This window comes from Eschrichtius robustus, chromosome 15 (genome assembly GCF_028021215.1).
Source record: "Eschrichtius robustus isolate mEscRob2 chromosome 15, mEscRob2.pri, whole genome shotgun sequence".
Classification (NCBI taxonomy): domain Eukaryota; kingdom Metazoa; phylum Chordata; class Mammalia; order Artiodactyla; family Eschrichtiidae; genus Eschrichtius; species Eschrichtius robustus.
This window is the reverse complement of record NC_090838.1, coordinates 25,979,080-26,000,297: the sequence shown is the minus strand read 5'-3', so window position 1 is coordinate 26,000,297 and position 21,218 is coordinate 25,979,080. Positions and strand designations below refer to the sequence as shown.

Here is a 21,218-nt window from a genome sequence, read left to right as displayed (position 1 = left end):
TTTGTTGCCCCTAATTTCTTCAATGATATGTCTAATTTTTTGCCTATTGAACATGAGTGTTCTTTTATACAAGCTTGCTTTTCATTAAACTCTCTGGTTTTTATGGTTGAAAAGAAAAAAATATTGGTCTCCTGCCATCACCTACTCGGGCTTACCCTCCTGGTCAGACAGCAGAGAGATCTGTCAAGATCATTGTGAAGAAACATGGAGTAGATCTAAGTGGCGACCAAAATGTAACTCTTTCCACTTTGATGACTGGGTGTAGACTATGCTATCCAATGTAGTTACTAGTAAGTAGCTATATGTGTCTATTTAATGCGAATTTAAATAAACAAAAACTAAATAAAATTTAAAATTCAGTCACACAGTCACGCTAGCCACATTTCAAGTGCTCAACAGCCACATGTGACTAATGGCTCCACTACTGGACAGAGCAAATATAGAATATGTTTATCATCTCAGAAAATTCTACTGTACAGCACTAGTCTAAACAGAGATATTCTGCTAAGAATGAATACTGAATGAATGAATAAGCAGCATGGTTTTCACTTAACTACTTGATAAGAGAGGAGTATGGTAGTCCACACACAGGGAGATACCATGGCTAGTAATAAGAACATCTTACAGTTACATAGCAGCACACTTTTCAAATTTTAAAATATTTTTATGTCTGTGCCTTATGTGACTTTATTCAGTCTTTTTCTTGAGCCTTTTAAAGAGTTAAAGTATCAATATCTTAATTTTACAGCTGAAGAAATGTCACCTCCAAAAGGCTAGTCCTGTGATCTTGCAGTGGTCTCTAGGCCTTTCTAAGTGACTAGAATCAGACTTAGAGGTTGTCTCCATAGGGAGGATGTAGAAGCCAAGAAAACAGATGAGACCCCAGAGGGAGAGAGAGAGACTCGCTGACCGGCCATGTAGACAGGGATGTGGTAACATTCCAGCTGAGGTTAGCAGTAGAGATCTGCATGGGACAGAGAGAAAGGGGACCTGGGGTAGGATCCTGGGGGTCTGAGTGCCTGATGGTGTAATTCAGACCAGAGATGCCTCAGGGTCTTCAGGAGGACATATCCACTTGGATGAGTCAAGAAAGATTTGAAAACCAGGAGCAGCCTAGCCCAAGAGGAAAAGTAGTGCAGACAGTGTCTGAGAGTACAATACCTGGGAGGCACTTCTCTGAGCTGGCATGGACTGCCTGGGAGAGTTAGATCTTGGCAAGGGAGACACAGAAACGAGACAGCTTCTTCAGGGAACCTCACTGTGAGAGATGAGAGAGCTTAAACTGAATACAGACCACTATTTTGCAGTGATACTCTTCAGAAAATACCAAATTCTATGGGAGATAAAATGTGCTACTCCTTTGAGTGTTGACAGCAGAATAATGGCTAAAAATAGTAGCTAACATTTATTGAGCTATTACTTTGTATGAAATACTATACATGAGTTCTCATTAAACTTCATAAGTAAAATACTGTTCTCAACTCCATTGTACAGACAAGGAACCAGTGGTGTACTACAGCTGGTTCTTACTGTTTTGTGAGAGCTCACTGTTGAATTTTTATGATTTTTGTTAGCCAGTTGACATACATTGTTAGCTTGAATTTGGCCTCAGTGGGAATACTTATAACATGCAGATTGGTACGTGCTATGAATTCAGGCCTTTACCCCCAGAGAGGCAGTATGTTCAACATTTAGCAGCACAGCATTGAAATAGGCTCAAAGAGGGTTAGCAACTTGCCAAGGTTACACAGATGGTAGCAAATGGCAGATCATACGCCAGTCTCCCTACTTGAAAGCGCATCGTCTTATCCCTATTACCTTAGTGGGGATGCTTTTATATCAAGGACAGGATTGCTCACTTTACTTTGTTATCAAAGAAAAAACGTCTTGCTCACCAAGGACTCTGGGGTTAGGAATGAGGGTCTTTACAGAGCTTTTCTTGAGGGTCTGGAATTCAAGCATTTGGCCTCTCCATAACTCAAGATAGGTACAAAGGAAAAAAAAATGCATGAACCTAATGCCCTGGCAACATAATGCTGACATGCACATTTTGTATAAATGAATAAATATGTATATTTCTCCCCCATCCCCTCAGTGAATTTCATAAAGGAGAACAGTCAAATTCTCATTCAAAGGATGGGAGTGACTGTTACAAAGCAAATTTTGGATGAGCTATTTGTATGGAATGTTCTGAATTACGAAGAAGTAAACATCATTTGCTGTGAGAAGGTCGAGCAGGATGCTGCCAGAGGGATCATTCACATGATTCTGAAGAAGGGTTCAGAAGCCTGTAACCTCTTTCTTAAATCCCTTGAAAAGTGGAACTATCCTCTGTTTCAGGACTTGCATGGACTTAGTAAGTATTAGTTTGCTTTTAGCTGTTCTACAAATAGAATAAATCATGAAGAAGATCCATAATCCCCATGACAGAGCCTCTGCTCTCCTCCCTCCAATGCTCTCATATCACTGGGCATTGGGCTTTGGTTATGTCGAGGAAAAGCTCAGACACTCTCAGGAAAACAAAACAAAGCAAAAAACTCCCACTAGGTCACTTGATGGTGAAGCCAAATAAGTAACTCCAGGGTAAGGGAATAAATGATTTAGCATAGTCTGACTTCAGAATCAAACTGGACAATGAAGGCACTTAAGAAGTCAGTGCAGTAGTGCAGTAGTAGTTTTCAACATTCCTTAGTCTGATGAGGACCATCTGTGGACAAGTGGCCCCCAGACTGCCTACTCTGTAATCCAAGCACCATGGTAAAGAGAGCCTGACTGACTAAAGAAGCATGATTCTGCTTTTCATGAAATATTAATTTAGTTTTTCTTTCTTTAAATTAGTCAATTATCTCCTGGCAGATTTTAATCAAGGTTAAGGCTTGATTTGCTGAAAGTTACCCCTGACCATCATTCTCAACCATATCCCCACTATTCTCATGCACTTTCCTTAACCCAAACACTGGCTCCTCTCCTTTCCAATCAGCTGCTACAAAATTTGGTGGTGGAAAGGAAGAAACAGAAGGCAAAAGGGCAAGTAGGGTAAAGGGTAACAGGGGAAAGCAGGAGTAAATATTTGGAACCCTTTCTGCCAGCTCAGAACTGGGGAAGGAAATTAAAGTCATCAAGGGAAGATTCTCAGCCTCACTCCTCCTCCTCCTCCTGAACTCTAGGTTCTGGGGAGACACAGAATTGGATCCTCTTCAATTTCCTCTTCTCTAACAGGTCTTTTTCATCAGATGTCAGAAGAAGACTTAGATGGTTTGGCTCAGGATTTAAAGGACTTATACCATACCCCATCTTTTCTGAACTACTATCCGCTGGGTGAAGATATTGACATTATTTTTAATTTGAAAAGCACCTTCACAGAACCGGTTCTGTGGAGGAAGGACCAACACCATCACCGTCTGGAGCAGCTGACCCTGAGTGGCCTGCTGGACACTCTTCAGAGCCCCTGCATCATCGAAGGGGAATCGGGCAAAGGGAAGTCCACTCTGCTGCTGCGAATCGCCATGCTCTGGGCCTCTGGAGAGTGCCAGGCTCTGACCAAGTTCAAATTAGTTTTATTTCTCCGTCTGAGCAGGGCCCAGGGTGGACTCTTCGAAACCCTGTGTGACCAACTCTTGGATATACCTGACACAATCAGGAAGCAGACGTTCATGGCCATACTACTGAAGCTACGGCAGAGGGTTCTTTTTCTCCTAGATGGCTACAATGAATTCAAGGCCCAGAACTGCCCAGAAATCGAAGCCCTAATAAAGGAAAACCACCGCTTCAAGAATATGGTCATCGTCACCACCACCACGGAGTGCCTGAGGTACATCAGGCAGTTTGGTGCGCTGATTGCCGAGGTGGGGGACATGACCGAGGACAGTGCCCAGGCTCTCATCCGGGAAGTGCTGATAAAGGAGCTCGCTGAAGGCTTGTTGCTCCAAATTCAGAAATCCAGGTGCTTGAGGAATCTGATGAAGACCCCTCTCTTTGTGGTCATCACTTGTGCAATCCAGATGGGGAAAAGTGAGTTCCACTCTAACACACAAACCACACTGTTCTGTGCCTTCTACGATCTGCTAATAAATAAAAACAAGCACAAACGTAAAGGGGTGGCTCCAAGTGAGGTCACTCGGAGCCTGGACCACTGTGGGGACCTAGCTCTGGAGGGTGTGTTCTCCCACAGGTTTGATTTTGAACCGGACGACTTGTCCAGTGTGAACGAGGATGTCCTGCTGACAACGGGACTCCTCTGTAAATACACAGCTCAACGGTTCAAGCCGAAGTATAAATTCTTTCATAAATCATTCCAGGAGTACACAGCAGGACGCAGACTCAGCAGTTTATTGACGTCTGAAGAGCCAGCAGAGGTGACCAAGGGGAACGGTCACTTGCAGAAAATGGTTTCCATTTCAGACATTACATCCAAGTACAGCAACCTGCTCCTGTATACGTGTGGGTCATCTGCCGAAGCCACCCGGACTGTTCTGAAACACCTGGCATCAGTGTATCAACATGGCAGCCTCGGTGGGCTTTTCGTCACCAAGAGGCCTCTCTGGAGGCAGGAATCTATGCAAAATGTGAAAAGCACCACTGTGCAAGAAATTCTGAAAGCCATAAACATCAACTCCTTTACAGAGTGTGGCATCAATTTATTCTGTGAGAGTATATCCACATCAAACCTGAGAGAAGAATTTGAAGCTTTCTTTCATGGTAAAAGCCTACATATCAACTCAGAGAACATCCCTGATTACTTATTTGACTTCTTTGAAAACTTGCCTAATTGTGCAAGTGCTCTGGACTTTGTTAAACTAGACCTGTACGGGGGAGCTGTGGCTTCGCAGGATGAGACCGCAGAAGACGCAAGCAGGATCCACATGCAGGAGTCCTCAGGAACCTACATTCCCAGCAGGGCTGTGTCTTTGTTCTTCAACTGGAAGCAGGAATTCAAGACATTGGAGGTCACACTCCGGGATTTCTGCAAGTTGAATAAGCAAGATATCAAATACCTGGGGAAAATATTCAGCTCTGCTACAAGCCTCAGGTTGTACATTAAGAGATGTGCCGGCGTGGCTGGAAGCCTCAGTTCGGTCCTCAGCACCTGTAAGAACATTCATTCCATCATAGTGGAAGCCAGTCCCCTCGCCTTAGAAGACGAGCGGCATATCACATCTGTGACAAACCTGCACACCTTAAGTATTCACGACCTAGGGACTCAACGGCTACCAGGTATTGTAAACATCAGCAGTTTAAGCTATAATCAAACCTGGGTAGTTACTGTGGAAATATTAGATATTATTTGTTTTGCTTGAAATTTTCTAATAGTTTCTACTAGTGTCAGGAAGTGGAAGGGCTTGGGAGAGACTTCCATGTGGGGGGAAGGCTGTCAGATTGGGAGGCCCTAGGAAGGATTCCCAGAGCTGAAGCTCTGTAGTCTGACTGAATAACTATGTAGTATATATATGGTAAAGTGTGTGTTTGTATGTTTGTCTGTGTATACAGTAGGTTAAGCTTGTCTTCTGTGAACCCTCCCTCTTGTCGGCATCTCTGTCTTAACCCAACGTTCACTGCTTTCCTGCCAAGTAGCACCCTTCCTTCTTTGAAGTCTGGGAGGAAATCCAACCATAAACTAATCGCCTGCAGAAGCTGGTGGCTAACTGCGTCACTAGATTCTCATCTAGGAAATTGCAGCACATCCAGCCCCAGCCCCACTCCAAGTATCATTCACTTTGAAGGAAGATTTTGGGAACAGTTTTTGTCGAACATGAAGAAATTCCAGACTTCAGACGCATACATGTGGGGTCAATCTTTCTGGGTAAAGGGGAGTTTTCCCCAGATTCACAATAACACTAAAGGTGAGTGTCTCCCTTACCTGTGTAGTCCAGCCACACCTGTGTAGATCCGTCCTGTTGCCCAGAGCAGGGGCTGCTGAGTTCTGTGAAGCTATGGGCCAGCAGGAGCCTTGTTCTACATGACTGTAATCTGAGATTCATTTTCATCCACAAGTAGTTTCCCATTCGGCTCTGCCTCACTTGTCACCCTGTAGAGGACATTTTCTATCATTTTAAGAATCTAGAATCTTTTGTACAGATAAGCTTTGGAACCTCCTACTCAATGCAGGAAGGCCTTCTATAAGATTCTGGATAGTCACTCAGACTTTATTAGACTACCTTCTGTGTTAGGAGGCTTACCATCTTCTCTTGATGGCCATTCGTTTGTGCTGATATTGCAAACCGGTCACTTACGTGCTGAATTTGACCTACATATAATTAAAATTTTTCTTTTTAATGTTTGCCAATATTTTGTTCTTAATATTTAAAATTTATTTTTTGAGTAATATATTTACATGGTCCAAATTATAAAACAATCTATGATGAAAAGTCTCCTTCCGTTCTCTCTCCCCTAGCTATGACTCTTCTCCCTAAAGGAGTTGCCACCACTTTGAAATTGGGAAATATCATGTGAAAATACAGGTTTCTCATTCCTCTTGAAAATTATAGATTTGACAACTGCACTTGGTAACAACTGGCTAGAGCTTCATGATCTGCTCCTACACTCTTTGGAAAGACACATAATCTCCAGTTGGGCACAAAGCCCACCTGTTCTACTTCTTGTAATAACATCATCTCCCTGGCCCTCTTTGACATTTGAGTTTGCAATCAGCACTTAGTTTTTCTTATAGCTAGAATCTAGTCACTACTGAAAGACATGTTGGTTATTTCCAGTTTGGGCAATTATAGATAGAACTACTAAAAACATTCTTATGAAAGTTTTTTATGTGAAAATAAGTTTTCAATTCACTTGGGTAAATATGTAGGATTAGCATTGCTGAGCCATATGACAAGTGCTTGTTTAACTTTTTAGGAAACTTCCAAGCTATTTTCCACTTTGTACATTTTACATTTTCAGTAGCAATACATGAGAATTTTAGTTGCTCTGCATTCTCACTAGCATTTAGTATTATTTCTATTTTTCTCTTTTTGTCATTTTACAATAAGAAAAAAAAAAACAGACAATACCAAGTGCTGATGAGGATGTGGAGCAACTGGAACTCTGTGTATAGTGTTATATCATCAGAGTTGGCTAATAAAAGTTGAAAATTCTTCACGTGCTTGTTTGCAACTTAGTGAAATGTCTCTTCAAGTTTTTACCCATTTTTTAAAAAGTATTTATTTATATTTTTATTTTGGCTGCACCGGGTCTTAGTTGCATCACGTGGGATCTTCGTTGTGGCATGTGGGATCGTTAGTTGTGGCATGCGGGCTCTTAGTTGCAGCATGCAGACTTCTTAGTTGTGGCTTGAGGACTCTTAGTTGTGGCATGCATGCAGGATCTAGTTCCCTGACCAGGGATCGAACCTGGGCCCCCTGCATTGGGAGCACGGAGTCTTACCCACTGGACCACCAGGGAAGTCCCTACCCATTTTTAATTGGGTCAATTTGTTTTCTTAATGTTGAGTTTTAAGTGTTTTTTTTTAATATATTCACGATACAAGTCCTTTGTGAGATAAGTGATTTGAAAATATTTTCTCCCACTCTGTAGCTAGTCTTTTCATTCTTTAACAGTGTCTTTCATAGAACAAAAGTTTTACATTTTGTTGCCATCCATTTTTTTTCTTTATGAATCATGCTTTTGGTGTCATGTCTAAGAACTCTTTGCATAAAGGTCATGATGATTTTTTCCTATATTTTCTTTTAAAGTTTTATGTTTTACATTTAGATCTATGATCCATTTCAAGTTAACATTTGTGTAAGGTGTGAAGTTTAGATCAAGGTTCATTTTTCTTCCCTATGGATATCCAGTTGTTCTGTTTATTGAAATTACTATTCTTTCATGTTTGAATAACCTTTGTATCTTTGCCCAAATTTTTTGGCTATAGTTGTATGGGTGTATTTCTGGATACTATTTTCCATTGATCGTTCATTTGCCAATACCCTTGTCTATCCCTTGCCAATACTACATTGTCTTAGTAACTTTTACTTTATAGTAAGTCATAAAATTGGGTAGTGTTATTTCTCCAACTTTCTTCTTCTTTTTCAAAATAATTTTAAAATATTCTAGTTCCTTTGTCCTTCCGTATAAATTTTAGAATCACATTTTTTTTTTTTTTGGCTGCATCGCACAGCCTGTGGGATCTTAGTTCCCCAACCAGGGATTGAACCTGAGCCCTTAGCAGTGAAATCACAGAGTCCTAACCATTGGACTGTCAGGAAATTCCCAAGAATCACATTGTTTATATCGTCAAACACTCTTCTTGGGATCTTGGTTGGAATTACATTAAATCTATAGAACAATTTAGGGAGAATTGACATTGTTATTATGTTGAATCTATGACCATGGTTTCTCTTTCCATTTGTTTAGATTTTCCTTGATTTCTTTTTTCACCATTTTGTACTTTTCATCATGTTGATTGTGTATATGTTTTTTAGATTTATACCTTTTTCATTCTTTTGGAGCTATTGTAAATGGTAACTTTAAAAAATTTGGTTACCAATTATTTATTGCTACTACAGAAATACAGTTGATTTTTGTGTGTTGATCTTGTACTCTATACCTTTGATAAACTTATTTCATGTCCCTTCCAAAAGGATTATTTTCATTTCTTCCTTTCCAATTTTGTATTCCTTTTATTTATTCATTTTTTAAAAATAAATTTATTTAGTTATCTTTGGCTGCGTTGGGTCTTCATTGCTGCGCGCGGGCTTTCTCTAGTTGCAGCGAGCAGGGGCTACTGTTGGTTGTGGTGTGCGGGCTTCTCATTGTGATGGCTTCTCTTGTTGTGGAGCACAGGCTCTAGGTGCGCAGGCGGGCTCTAGAGCATGGGCTCAGTAGTTGTGGTGCACAGGCTTAGTTGCTCTGCAGCATGTGGGATCTTCCCAGACCAGGGATCGAACCCATGTCCCCTGCATTGGCAGGCGGATTCTTAACCACTGCACCACCAGGGAAGTCCCTGTATTCCTTTTATTTCATTTTCTTGCCGTACTGCACTGATTATGACTTGCAGTATAGTGTTGAATAGGAGAGGTGAAAGTGAACATCCTCCCTTGTTCCTGATCCTAGAGAGTAAGCATTCAGACTTTCACCATGAAGTGTGATGCTAACTGTATTTTTTTTGAAGGTGCCTTTTATCAGGTTGGGGAAGTGTCCTTCTATTCCTAGGTTGCTGAGAATTTTTATCATGAATGGTTATTGGATTGTATCAGCTATTTTTGCTGTATCAATTTATATGATTATGTAGTTTTTCTTCGTTAGACTGTTAATATAATGAAGTACATGGATTGATTTCCAAATATCAAAACAGTCCTGCATTCCCTGTATGAAGCTCACTTGGTGGTAGTATAATATTCTTTTTATATATGGCTGGACTCCTTGGTAATATTTTGTTGAGGATTTCATAAGTGATATTGGTTTGAAGTTTTCTTTTGTTTTATTCCCTCAGTCTGGGTTTCAGATTGGTTAATGGTAGTGTCATAAAATGAGTTGGGAAGTGTTGTCTGTATTTCTGTTTCCTGGAAATGATTGTGTAGAATTGGTGTTATTTCTTCTTTGAAAGTTTGGTAGAATTTGCAAGTTAAATTATCTGTGCCTGCAGCTTTCTTTTTTGGAAAATTTTAAACTACAAATTCAATTTCCTTAGTTATACTGGACTATTCAGATTACTTATGTAATGTTGGCTAAGTTTTACTAGTTTGTGCCTTTCAAGAAATTGTGCAATTTTGTCTATGTTGTCAAATTTATGCATGTAGATTTGTTCATATTATTCTCTATCCTTTTAACATCTGTGATTTCTGTAATGATATCTTCCCTTTCATTTCTGATATTGGTAATTTGTTATTCCTCATTTTTTCTTTGTCAGTCTTGCTAGAAATTTATCAATTTTATTGATCTTTTCAAAGACATAGCTTTTAATTTCCATTGATTTTCCCCTATTGTTTCTGTTTGTGATTTGTTATTGATTTCTGCCCTTATCTTTATTATTTTATTGCTTCGTCTTGCATTGGGTTTATTTTGCTCTTCTCTCTCTAGTTTCTGAACTCGTAAGCTTAGGTTGTTGATTTGAAAACTTTCCTTATTTCTAATATAAGCATTCAATGCTCTAAACCTCCCTTTAAGTAACTGTTAACTGGAGATTTTGATATATTTTATTTTTATTTCTGTATTTTTCAAAATATTGTCTAATTTTCCTTGAGACTTCCTGTTTGATCCATGCTTGTTTAGAAGTGCGTTGTTTAATTTCCAACTGTTTGGAGATTTCCCAGTTATCTTTTTGTTATTGTTTTCCATTGTAATTCCATTATATTTTGAAAACATGCTTTTAGCTAAGGAAGATCCCCATCTCTCACCAAAAAAATATATTTTCGTGTCAATTTCATGAGCATTTCTTGCCCATAGTGACAACTAAAATCTTTTGATTGGTAATAGAAATATAGTAAATGACAGCTGAACACAGTCCAATCCCTTTTCTTTGGCAGGTGGTCTGACTGACAGCTTAGGTAATTTGAAGAACCTTATGAAGCTCATACTGGATAATATTAAGATGAATGAGGAAGATGCTATAAAACTAGGTCAGATTTTTGTTTTCTCTAATATATTTACTAATACAAGTTTGATAATAAGAACAGCTAAGACTCTTTGACACTGGCTGTGTCTATACAAGGCAACGATGCCTTTATGTACTTGGTGTCTTAATGCATTTCCTTTCCTTTTTTTTTTTTTTTTTTGCAGCTGAAGGTCTGACAAATCTGAAAAAGATGTGTTTACTTCGTTTGACCCACTTGTCTGATATAGGGGAGGGAATGGATTACATAGTCAAGTCTCTGTCAGCTGAACCCTGTGACCTTAAAGAAATCCAATTAGTCTCCTGCTGCCTGTCAGGAAATGCTGTGAAAACCCTAGGTAACTGCTGCCTGCATTATGAAAACAGTGTAAGAAAACATGCGATATTTTCATACTAAGGCATGCTAAGTCTCTCAAATGGAAATTTAATTTTTAGGGAAACTGGAAAAGATAATAAAGACTTCTAGGTAATATCTAACTTGTTTTTAATGACCTTCTTCATGACTGGAATGAAAATTTACTATGGATGAATAATAGGAGAGAATTTCAGGATAATTGAAGATGTCATTTTAAGAAAAGGTAAAGAGGAAGAAAATAAGAAATAGGTGCTTGAAGCTTGGCACATATTCTGTTATATAATAACTGCTTAATAAAAATTTGGATGAATGGATAAATAAGTGATTGAGAAGCAGAGAGAGAAGGATTTCCTTAAATGTTTTCAGGCTTTCCAATGCTTACCTATTGCCCTGTTAAGATGGAGTTAATGTGCATCAATATGAGTTGAGTCTTTTGAGTTCTTAAAGTGTGCATATACCAAGTATGGAGAAACCTTTGCATATTTCTGGATAAACTAGATATGTTCGATTCAGATTTTTTTTAAATTTAGATTTTGGTAAAAAAGATGGTCTAGCCCTCTTAAAAACAGAATACACAACTGCTAGGAGTCTGTAAAGTTTCCTAAGGAAACTATTTATATGCCAACATAAACCAAAAGCTAGAGAAACCCAGGATTAGAAAAGGCCAGATAAACAACGGAAAGCATGAGAATGATGAGCATACACCTTTACTTCTCTACTTGCCCTGTGGAGAGAAAGGTTTAGAACTGAAAATAGCAGCTGTACCCTTTTTAAGAGGAGTTCTGCAGGTTTTTTATTTTAAACCAAATCCCAGAAGATATTTTATTCTAAGAAAAGGGGTCATATGATTGCTTAAAAATAATAATAGCTAATATTATAACAAGAGTATATATTCATTAAAAAATTGACTAATTTTTTAAAGGAGATTTTTCTCATTAGTCTTGATAGGAAAAACTTCAACTAGATTAAACAACCATGATAAATATCTGAAATGAAAAGAATTAAGCAGTGATCAGCTAGAGTGATGGCATTTTATGATTAATGTTTACATGTAATATAGTTTTCCAAATTTTAACCTCAGTATATTTATGTCTTTGTCATTAAAATACATGTCTTGTAGATGGAGTTGGGTCTTGCTTTAAAAAAAAAATCTAGTCTTATTAATCTCTTTAACTGGAGTGTTTAATCCATTTACATTTAATGTAATTATTTATAGGACTAGATTTCCGTTAGTCATTTTGCTATTTGTTTTCTATTTTTCTCATCTGTCTTTTTTTAATTTCTAAGTTTTTATTATTAGTATCACCACTATGACATTAACAAAATCATCTAAACTGAGTACACAAAGAACAGCTCATCTCATCTGGTTTTTGTTCCTTTGTTTCTCCTTCATGATAGGGCATTTTAGAATTGTAAGCACCCTCACAGTTTATTTAGTTCATCTTCCTTATTCTAAAGATGAAGACACTGAGGCTTAGAGAAATGGAGTGACTTTACTAAAGTGACATAAAAACTATATTCCCGGATGCTTTAGGCTTTTTGTGAACTCAATTTTTTTAGTCAGAACTTAGAACAAGGAAATATCCGTGCACCAGTCATAGTCGTGGCAATTGGGGGTTAAACCTATCCAGATACTTTTTGAAATAAATAAATTAATCAAGTCAAATAATGGTTTTATACTATCAACAAAGAAAACAAGGACTCAGAATTCTTCTAAGGATATTTTAAAATGCATTTATAGTTCCCTGAAAGTCTTGTTGTTTTGGATTAAAAAAATTTTTTTTTGCAGCTCAGAATCTTCACAACTTGGCCAAACTGAGCATTCTTGATTTATCTGAAAATCATCTGGAAAAGGGTGGAAATGAAGCTCTTCATGAACTAAGTAAGAATGACAATTTAGGGACTTCCCTGGTAGTCCAGTGGCTAAGACTCTGCACTTCCACTGCAGGGGGCGGTGCAGGTTCAATCCCTGGTCAGGGAACTAAGATCCCACATGCAGTGCCGTGTGGCCAAAAAAAAAAAAAAAAAGAATTGATAACTTAGCCAAAATCAAATACTCAAATAGTCATCATTATCAGATACTCAAATAGTTTATCCACATATGCCTTATTAGATGGACCTTAAGTAGGTCATTTAGCCCTTCCTTAAACTGCCCTTGAGGAATACAGGCCCATGGCTTTTGAGTTACCAGTTTTCCCATACTCACTGCACCTGAGACTCCCACCTGCTTGTCTCCTTCTAGTGAGCTAGTGTCTGAGAGTAAGTGATATTCAAGACAAATCTGCTTAAGTTAGTGATAAGATTTTTAAGGTGTGATAATGCTACTGTGATTATGTTAGAATTAAAAACCTGATACTTAACTGTCTGAGATTTGCTTCAAAATAATATAGAAGGGAAGGAATTTGATGACGATGAAGCAAGGTTGTCCATGGTTCAAGGTTTGTTGAAAGTTAGCTTATTAGTACATATAATTTCATTATACTGTTCTGTATGTTTGTATATTCTTGAACACTTCCCGTAAAAATATTAACAAAAAAAACAAGTAGATCCTTATTGCACATTGAGCAGGCTGCAGAGATAAAAATCATTCCTTCTCCTACATCAATTTTGAGATGGATCCAATTCCTGAACTGCTCTCTGGTTCTTCAAGTTGACAGACTGCACATCTTGGAACAGCTAAACGTGCTGATGCTGCCCTGGTGCAGTGATGTACGAGTCAGCTTGGCCAGGCTGCTGGAGCAACTGAAGGGGGCCCCACAGCTCATCAAGCTTGGGCTGAGAAACTGGAGACTCACAGATGCAGAGATTAGAATTCTAGGTAGGTATACGCACAGAGCCAAGAGAAAAGAAGTTAGCCCTCACAAAGTTCTTCAGTTGGCTTGCTCTATTTAGTTAGTTAGTTAGCATCTTTATTTGCCTCCTCTTTTTTATATAGATATATTGAAAGAGGGTTCATACATGTTAAGGAGTAAAATGATTGAAAACACTGGCCTGCCTTCAGGTTTTTAAGCATTTCACCTACAGTGTTAAAAGGAAAAACATTCACGTTACCTGACAAGGTGTATCGTGTTAGGAATTGCTCTTCTAGCCTTAACTGTCTGAAATTCAGCAATGCCCTTCCAATCTTGGGAAATATTTTTACGTCACTTGTTGGGTATTCAAAACATGTAAAGGTAAGTGCAACTTTATGTAAATGGGGTCATGGAATATCTTTAAGTAGCTGTGATATAATCCAGGAACAAACAGAGATACATAAATGACTGAAGACAATGATAGTTTCAGGCAGTTGATGAAGGGTCTGCATGCTCTCTGTATTAGTTATCAATGTCTGTGTAAGATTACCCCAAAACTTAGTGGCTTAAAACAACTATAAACATTATCTCACGTTTCTGTGGGTCAGGAATTTGGAAGCAGCTTAGCTGGGTGGTTCTGGCTTAGGCTCTGTCATGACTGGGGCTGCTGGAGACCTGATTCCAAGGTGGCTCCTCACTTGGCTGGCAGATTAATGCTGGCTGTTGGCTGGAGGCCTTAGTTTCTCATGCCTGGACCTCTCCATAGACTGCTTGCATGTCCTCACAACATGGCCGCTCACTTCCTCCAGAGCAAGAAATCCAAGGGAGAACCAATTAGAAGTTGCAATATCTTTTATGACCTAGCCTTGGAAGACCATTTCTGGTCATCTCTGCTGTGTCCTATGGGTTACCCAGGTCAGCCCAATCTACTGTGGGAGGGGACAACACAGAGGAGTGAATACTAGGAGATGAGAACCATTGGAGCCAACTTGAAGGCTGACTACCATATTACCTGAGGCAAAGGACTAGTGAAAACAGCCTTGACTGCCTTCATTTCCCTCATGGATTGTCTAGAATACATTCGTAGTATATATATCATAAAACTTACCATTTTAACCATTTTTAAGTCTACAGTTTTGCGGCATTCACATTCTTATGCAACCACCATCACCATCCATCTCCAGAACTTTTTCATTCTCCCTGGATGAAACTCTACCCATTAAAGACTAACTCCCCTCTTTTAAAAACCTTCTCTCTTAGAGATGCATATGTCTTTAAGTCCTTATGCTGCCCAAAGTTTTTTTTTCTTTAAACATCTTTATTGGAGTATAATTGCTTTACAATGGTGTGTTAGTTTCTGCTTTATAACAAAGTGAATCAGCTATACATATACATATATCCCCATATCTCCTCCCTCTTGTGTCTCCCTCCCACCCTCCCTATCCCACCCCTCTAGGTGGTCACAAAGCACGGAGCTGATCTCCCTGTGCTATGCGGCTGCTTCCCACTTGCTATCTGTTTTTCATTTGGTAGTGTTTATATGTCCATGCCACTCTCTCACTTTGTCCCAGCTTACCCTTCCCCCTCCCCGTGCCCTCAAGTCCATTCTCTACGTCTGTGTCTTTATTCCTCTCCTGCCCCCAGGTTCTTTGAAACCTTTTTTTTTTTTTTTTTTTTAGATTCCATATATATATGTTAGCATACGGTATCTGTTTTTCTCTTTCTGACTTACTTCACTCTGTATGACAGTCTCTAGGTCCATCCACCTCACTACAAATAACTCAATTTTGCTTCTTTTTAATGGCTGAGTAATATTCCATTGTATATATGTGCCACATCTCCTTTATCCATTCATCTATCCATGGACACTTAGGTTGCTTCTATGTCCTGGCTATTGTAAATAGAGCTGCAATGAACATTGTGGTACATGACTCTTTTTGAATTATGGTTTTCTCAGGGGATATGCCCAGTAGTGGGATTGCTGGGTTGTATTCTGGTTCTATTTTTATTTTTTATTTTTATTTTTTATTTTTTTATTTTTTTTTTTTTCCTTTTTTTTTTTTTTTTTTTTTAAAACATCTTTATTGAAGTATAATTGCCTTACAATGGTGTGTTAGCTTCTGCTTTATAACAAAGTGAATCAGTTATACATATAAAATATGTTCCCATTTCTCTTCCCTCTTGCATCTCCCTCCCTCCCACCCTCCCCATCCCACCCCTCTAGGTGGTCACAAAGCACCGAGCTGATCTCCCTGTGCTATGCGGCTGCTTCCCACTAGTTATCTATTTTACATTTGGTAGTGTATATATGTCCATGCCACTCTCTTACCCTGTCACATCTCACCCCACCCCCTCCCCATATCCTCAAGTCCATTCTCTAGTAGGTCTGTGTCTTTATTCCCGTCTTGCCACTAGGTTCTTCATGGCCTTTTTTTTTTTTTCCTTAGATTCCGTATATATGTGTTAGCATACTGTATTTGTTTTTCTCTTTCGGACTTACTTCACTCTGTATGACAGACTCTAACTCCATCCACCTCATTACAAATACCTCCATTTCATTTCTTTTTATGGCTGAGTAATATTCCATTGTATATATGTGCCACATCTTCTTTATTCATTCATCTGTCGATGGACATTTAGGTTGCTTCCATGTCCTGCCTATTGTAAATAGAGCTGCAATGAACATTTTGGTACATGACTCTTTTTGACCTATGGTTTTCTCAGGGTATATGCCCAGTTGGGATTGCTGGGTCGTATGGTAGTTCTATTTGTAGTTTTTTCAGGAACCTCCATACTGTTCTCCATAGTGGCTGTATCAATTTACATTCCCACCAACAGTGCAAGAGTGTTCCCTTTCCTCCACACCCTCTCCAGCATTTATTGTTTCTAGATTTTTTGATGATGGCCATTCTGACCGGTGTGAGATGATATCTCATTGTAGTTTTGATTTGCATTTCTCTAATGATTAATGATGTTGAGCATTCTTTCATGTGTCTGTAGGCCATCTGTATATCTTCTTTGGAGAAATGTCTATTTAGGTCTTCTGCCCATTTTTGGATTGGGTTGTTGGTTTTTTGGTTATTGAGCTGCATGAGCTGCTTGTAAATCTTGGAGATTAATCCTTTGTCAGTTGCTTCATTTGCAAATATTTTCTCCCATTCTGATGGTTGTCTTTTGGTCTTGTTTATGGTTTCCTTTGCTGTGCAAAAGCTTTTAAGTTTCATTAGGTCCCATTTGTTTATTTGTGTTCTTATTTCCATTTCTCTGGGAGCTGGGTCAAAAAGAATCTTGCTGTGATGTATGTCATAGAGTGTTCTGCCTATGTTTTCCTCTAAGAGTTTGATAGTGTCTGCCCTTACACTTAGGTCTTTAATCCATTTTGAGTTTATTTTTGTGCATGGTGTCAGGGAGTGTTCTAATTTCATACTTTTACATGTACCTGTCCAATTTTCCCAGCACCACTTATTGAAGAGGCTGTCTTTTCTCCACTGTATATGCTTGCCTCCTTTATCAAAGATAAGGTGACCATATGTGTGTGGGTTTATCTCTGGGCTTTCTATCTTGTTCCATTGATCTATATTTCTGTTTTTGTGCCAGTACCAAACTGTCTTGATTACTGAAGCTTTGTAATATAGTCTGAAGTCAGGGAGCCTGATTCCCCCAGCTCCATTTTTCGTTCTCAAGATTGCTTTGGCTATTCGGGGTCTTTTGTGTTTCCATACAAATTGTGAAAATTTTGTTCTAGTTCTGTGAAAAATGCCAGTGGTAGTTTGATAGGGATTGCATTCAATCTGTAGATTGCTTTGGGTAGTAGAGTCATTTTCACAATGTTGATTCTTCCAATCCAGAAACATGGTATATCTCTCCATCTATTTGTATCATCTTTTATTTCTTTCATCAGTGTCTTATAATTTTCTGCATACAGGTCTTTTGTCTCCTTAGGTAGGTTTATTCCTAGATATTTTATTCTTTTTGTTGCAATGGTAAACGGGAGTGTTTTCTTAATTTCACTTTCAGATTTTTCATCATTAGTGTATAGAAATGCAAGAGATTTCTGTGCATTAATTTTGTATCCTGCTACTTTACCAAATTCATTGATTAGCTCTAGGAGTTTTCTGGTAGCATCTTTAGGATTCTCTATGTATAGTATCATGTCATCTGCAAATAGTGACAGCTTTACTTCTTCTTTTCCGATTTGGATTCCTTTTATTTCTTTGTCTTCTCTGATTGCTGTGGCTAACACTTCCAAAACTATGTTGAATAATAGTGGTGAGAGTGGGCAACCTTGTCTTGTTCCTGATCTTAGTGGAAATGGTTTCAGTTTTTCACCATTGAGGACAATGTTGGCTGTGGGTTTGTCATATATGGCCTTTATTATGTTGAGGAAAGTTCCCTCTATGCCTACTTTCTGCAGGGCTTTTATCATAAATGGGTGTTGAATTTTGTCGAAAGCTTTCTCTGCATCTATTGAGATGATCATATGGTTTTTCTCCTTCAATTTGTTAATATGGTGTATCACATTGATTGATTTGCGTATATTGAAGAATCCTTGCATTCCTGGAATAAACCCCACTTGATCATGGTGTATGATCCTTTTAATGTGCTGTTGGATTCTGTTTGCTAGTATTTTGCTGAGGATTTTTGCATCTATGTTCATCAGTGATATTGGCCTGTAGTTTTCTTTCTTTCTGACATCTTTGTCTGGTTTTGGTATCAGGGTGATGGTGGCCTCGTAGAATGAGTTTGGGAGTGTTCCTCCCTCTGCAATATTTTGGAAGAGTTTGAGAAGGATAGGTGTCAGCTCTTCTCTAAATGTTTGATAGAATTCGCCTGTGAAGCCATCTGGTCCTGGGCTTTTGTTTGTTGGAAGGTTTTTAATCACAGTTTCAATTTCAGTGCTTGTGATTGGTCTGTTCATATTTTCTATTTCTTCCTGGTTCAGTCTCGGCAGTTTGTGCATTTCTAAGAATCTGTCCATTTCTTCCAGGTTGTCCATTTTATTGGCATAGAGTTGCTTGTAGTAATCTCTCATGATCTTTTGTATTTCTGCAGTGTCAGTGGTTACTTCTCCTTTTTCATTTCTAATTCTATTGATCTGAGTCTTCTCCCTTTTTCTCTTGATGAGTCTGGCTAATGGTTTATCAATTTTGTTTATCTTCTCAAAGAACCAGCTTTTAGTTTCATTGATTTTTGCTATTGTTTCCTTCATTTCTTTTTCATTTATTTCTGACCTAATCTTTATGATTTCTTTCCTTCTGCTGGCTTTGGGGTTTTTTTGTTCTTCTTTCTCTAATTGCTTTAGGTGCAAGGTTAGGTTGTTTATTCGAGATGTTTCCTGTTTCTTGAGGTAGGCTTGTTTTGCTATAAACTTCCCTCTTAGCACTGCTTTTGCTGCGTCCCATAGGTTTTGGGTTGTCGTATCTCCATTGTCATTTGTTTCTAGGTATTTTTTGATTTCCCCTTTGATTTCTTCAGTGATCACTTCGTTATTAAGCAGTGTATTGTGTAGCCTCCATGTGTTTGTATTTTTTACAGATCTTTTCCTGTAATTGATATCTAGTCTCATAGCGTTGTGGTCGGAAAAGATACTTGATACGATTTCAATTTTCTTAAATTTACCAAGGCTTGATTTGTGACCCAAGATATGATCTATCCTGGAGAATGTTCCATGAGCACTTGAGAAAAATGTGTATTCTGTTGTTTTTGGGTGGAATGTCCTATAAATATCAATTAAGTCCATCTTGTTTAATGTATCATTTAAAGCTCGTGTTTCCTTATTTATTTTCATTTTGGATGATCTGTCCATTGGTGAAAGTGGGGTGTTAAAGTCCCCTACTATGATTGTGTTGCTGTCGATTTCCCCTTTTATGGCTGTTAGTATTTGCCTTATGTATTGAGGTGCTCCTATGTTGGGTGCATAAATATTTACAATTGTTATAGCTTCCTCTTGGATCGATCCCTTGATCATTATATAGTGTCCTTCTTTGTCTCTTGTAATAGTCTTTATTTTAAAGTCTATTTTGTCTGATATGAGAATTGCTACTCCAGCTTTCTTTTGATTTCCATTTGCATGGAATATCTTTTTCCATCCCCTCACTTTCAGTCTGTATGTGTCTCTAGGTCTGAAGTGGGTCTCTTGTAGACAGCATATATATGGGTCTTGTTTTTGTATCCATTCAGCCAGCCTGTGTCTTTTGGTGGGAGCATTTAATCCATTTACATTCAAGGTAATTATTGATATGTATGTTCCTATTCCCATTTTCTTAAATGTTTTGGGTTTGTTATTGTAGGTGTTTTCCTTCTCTTGTGTTTCTTGCCTAGAGAAGTTCCTTTAGCATTTGTTGTAAAGCTGGTTTGGTGGTGCTGAACTCTCTCAGCTTTTGCTTGTCTGTAAAGGTTTTAATTTCTCCATCACATCTGAATGAGATCCTTGCTGGGTAGAGTAATCTTGGTTGTAGGTTTTTCTCCTTCATCACTTTAAGTATATCCTGCCACTCCCTTCTGGCTTGCAGAGTTTCTGCTGAAAGATCAGCTGTTAACCTTATGGGGATTCCCTTGTGTGTTATTTGTTGTTTTTCCCTTGCTGCTTTTAATATGTTTTCCTTATATTTAATTTTTGACAGTTTGATTAATATGTGTCTTGGCGTGTTTCTCCTTGGGTTTATCCTGTATGGGACTCTCTGTGCTTCCTGGACTTGATTAACTATTTCCTTTCCCATATTAGGGAAGTTTTCAACTATAATCTCTTCAAATATTTTCTCAGTCCCTTTCTTTTTCTCTTCTTCTTCTGGGACCCCTATAATTCGAATGTTGGTGCGTTTAATGTTGTCCCAGAGGTCTCTGAGACTGTCCTCAGTTCTTTTCATTCTTTTTTCTTTATCCTGCTCTGCAGTAGTTATTTCCACCATTTTATCTTCCAGGTCACTTATCCTTTCTTCTGCCTCAGTTATTCTGCTATTGATCCCATCTAGAGTATTTTTAATTTCATTTATTGTGTTTTTCATCGTTGCTTGGTTCCTCTTTAGTTCTTCTACGTCCTTGTTAAATGTTTCTTGCATTTTGTTTATTCTATTTCCCAGATTTTGGATCATCCTTACTATCATTATTCTGAATTCTTTTTCAGGTAGACTACCTATTTCCTCTTCATTTGTTAAGTCTGATGTGTTTTGACCCTGCTCCTTCATCTGCTGTGTGTTTTTCTGTCGTCTCATTTTGCTTATCTTACTGTGTTTGGGGTCTCCTTTTCACAGGCTGCAGGTTCGTAGTTCCCGTTGTTTTTGGTATCTGTCCCCAGTGGCTAAGGTTGGTTCAGTGGGTTGTGTAGGCTTCCTGGTGGAGGGAACTAGTGCCTGAGTTCTGGTGGATGAGGCTGGATCTTGTCTTTCTGGTGGGCACGTCCACGTCTGGTGGTGTATTTTGGGGATGTCTGTGGCCTTATTATGATTTTAGGCAGCCTCTCTGCTAATGGATGGGGCTGTGTTCCTGTCTTGCTAGTTGTTTGGCATAGGGTGTTCAGCACTGTAGCTTG

At 38.6% G+C, this 21,218-nt stretch overlaps 1 protein-coding gene and 1 long non-coding RNA gene across 2 annotated transcripts in view; one reads left to right on the top strand and one right to left on the bottom strand.

Annotated features, from left to right (window-relative positions):
- Positions 1 to 21,218, top strand: part of NLRC4 (NLR family CARD domain containing 4) — a 38,717-nt gene that overhangs the window by 1,477 nt on the left and 16,022 nt on the right. The window contains exons 2-7 of the mRNA XM_068565047.1: positions 2,096 to 2,356; positions 3,220 to 5,214; positions 10,458 to 10,550; positions 10,711 to 10,881; positions 12,688 to 12,780; positions 13,549 to 13,716. Of these exons, the coding sequence (XP_068421148.1) occupies positions 2,096 to 2,356; positions 3,220 to 5,214; positions 10,458 to 10,550; positions 10,711 to 10,881; positions 12,688 to 12,780; positions 13,549 to 13,716 (2,781 nt within the window). The remainder of the gene's footprint in view (positions 1 to 2,095; positions 2,357 to 3,219; positions 5,215 to 10,457; positions 10,551 to 10,710; positions 10,882 to 12,687; positions 12,781 to 13,548; positions 13,717 to 21,218) is intronic.
- On the bottom strand, positions 4,894 to 14,475 carry LOC137778036 (uncharacterized). Its single transcript, XR_011076713.1, has 3 exons — positions 14,284 to 14,475; positions 5,858 to 6,025; positions 4,894 to 4,963 (listed from the first exon to the last, which is right to left on the bottom strand). It is a non-coding gene; the product is annotated as an uncharacterized lncRNA (long non-coding RNA).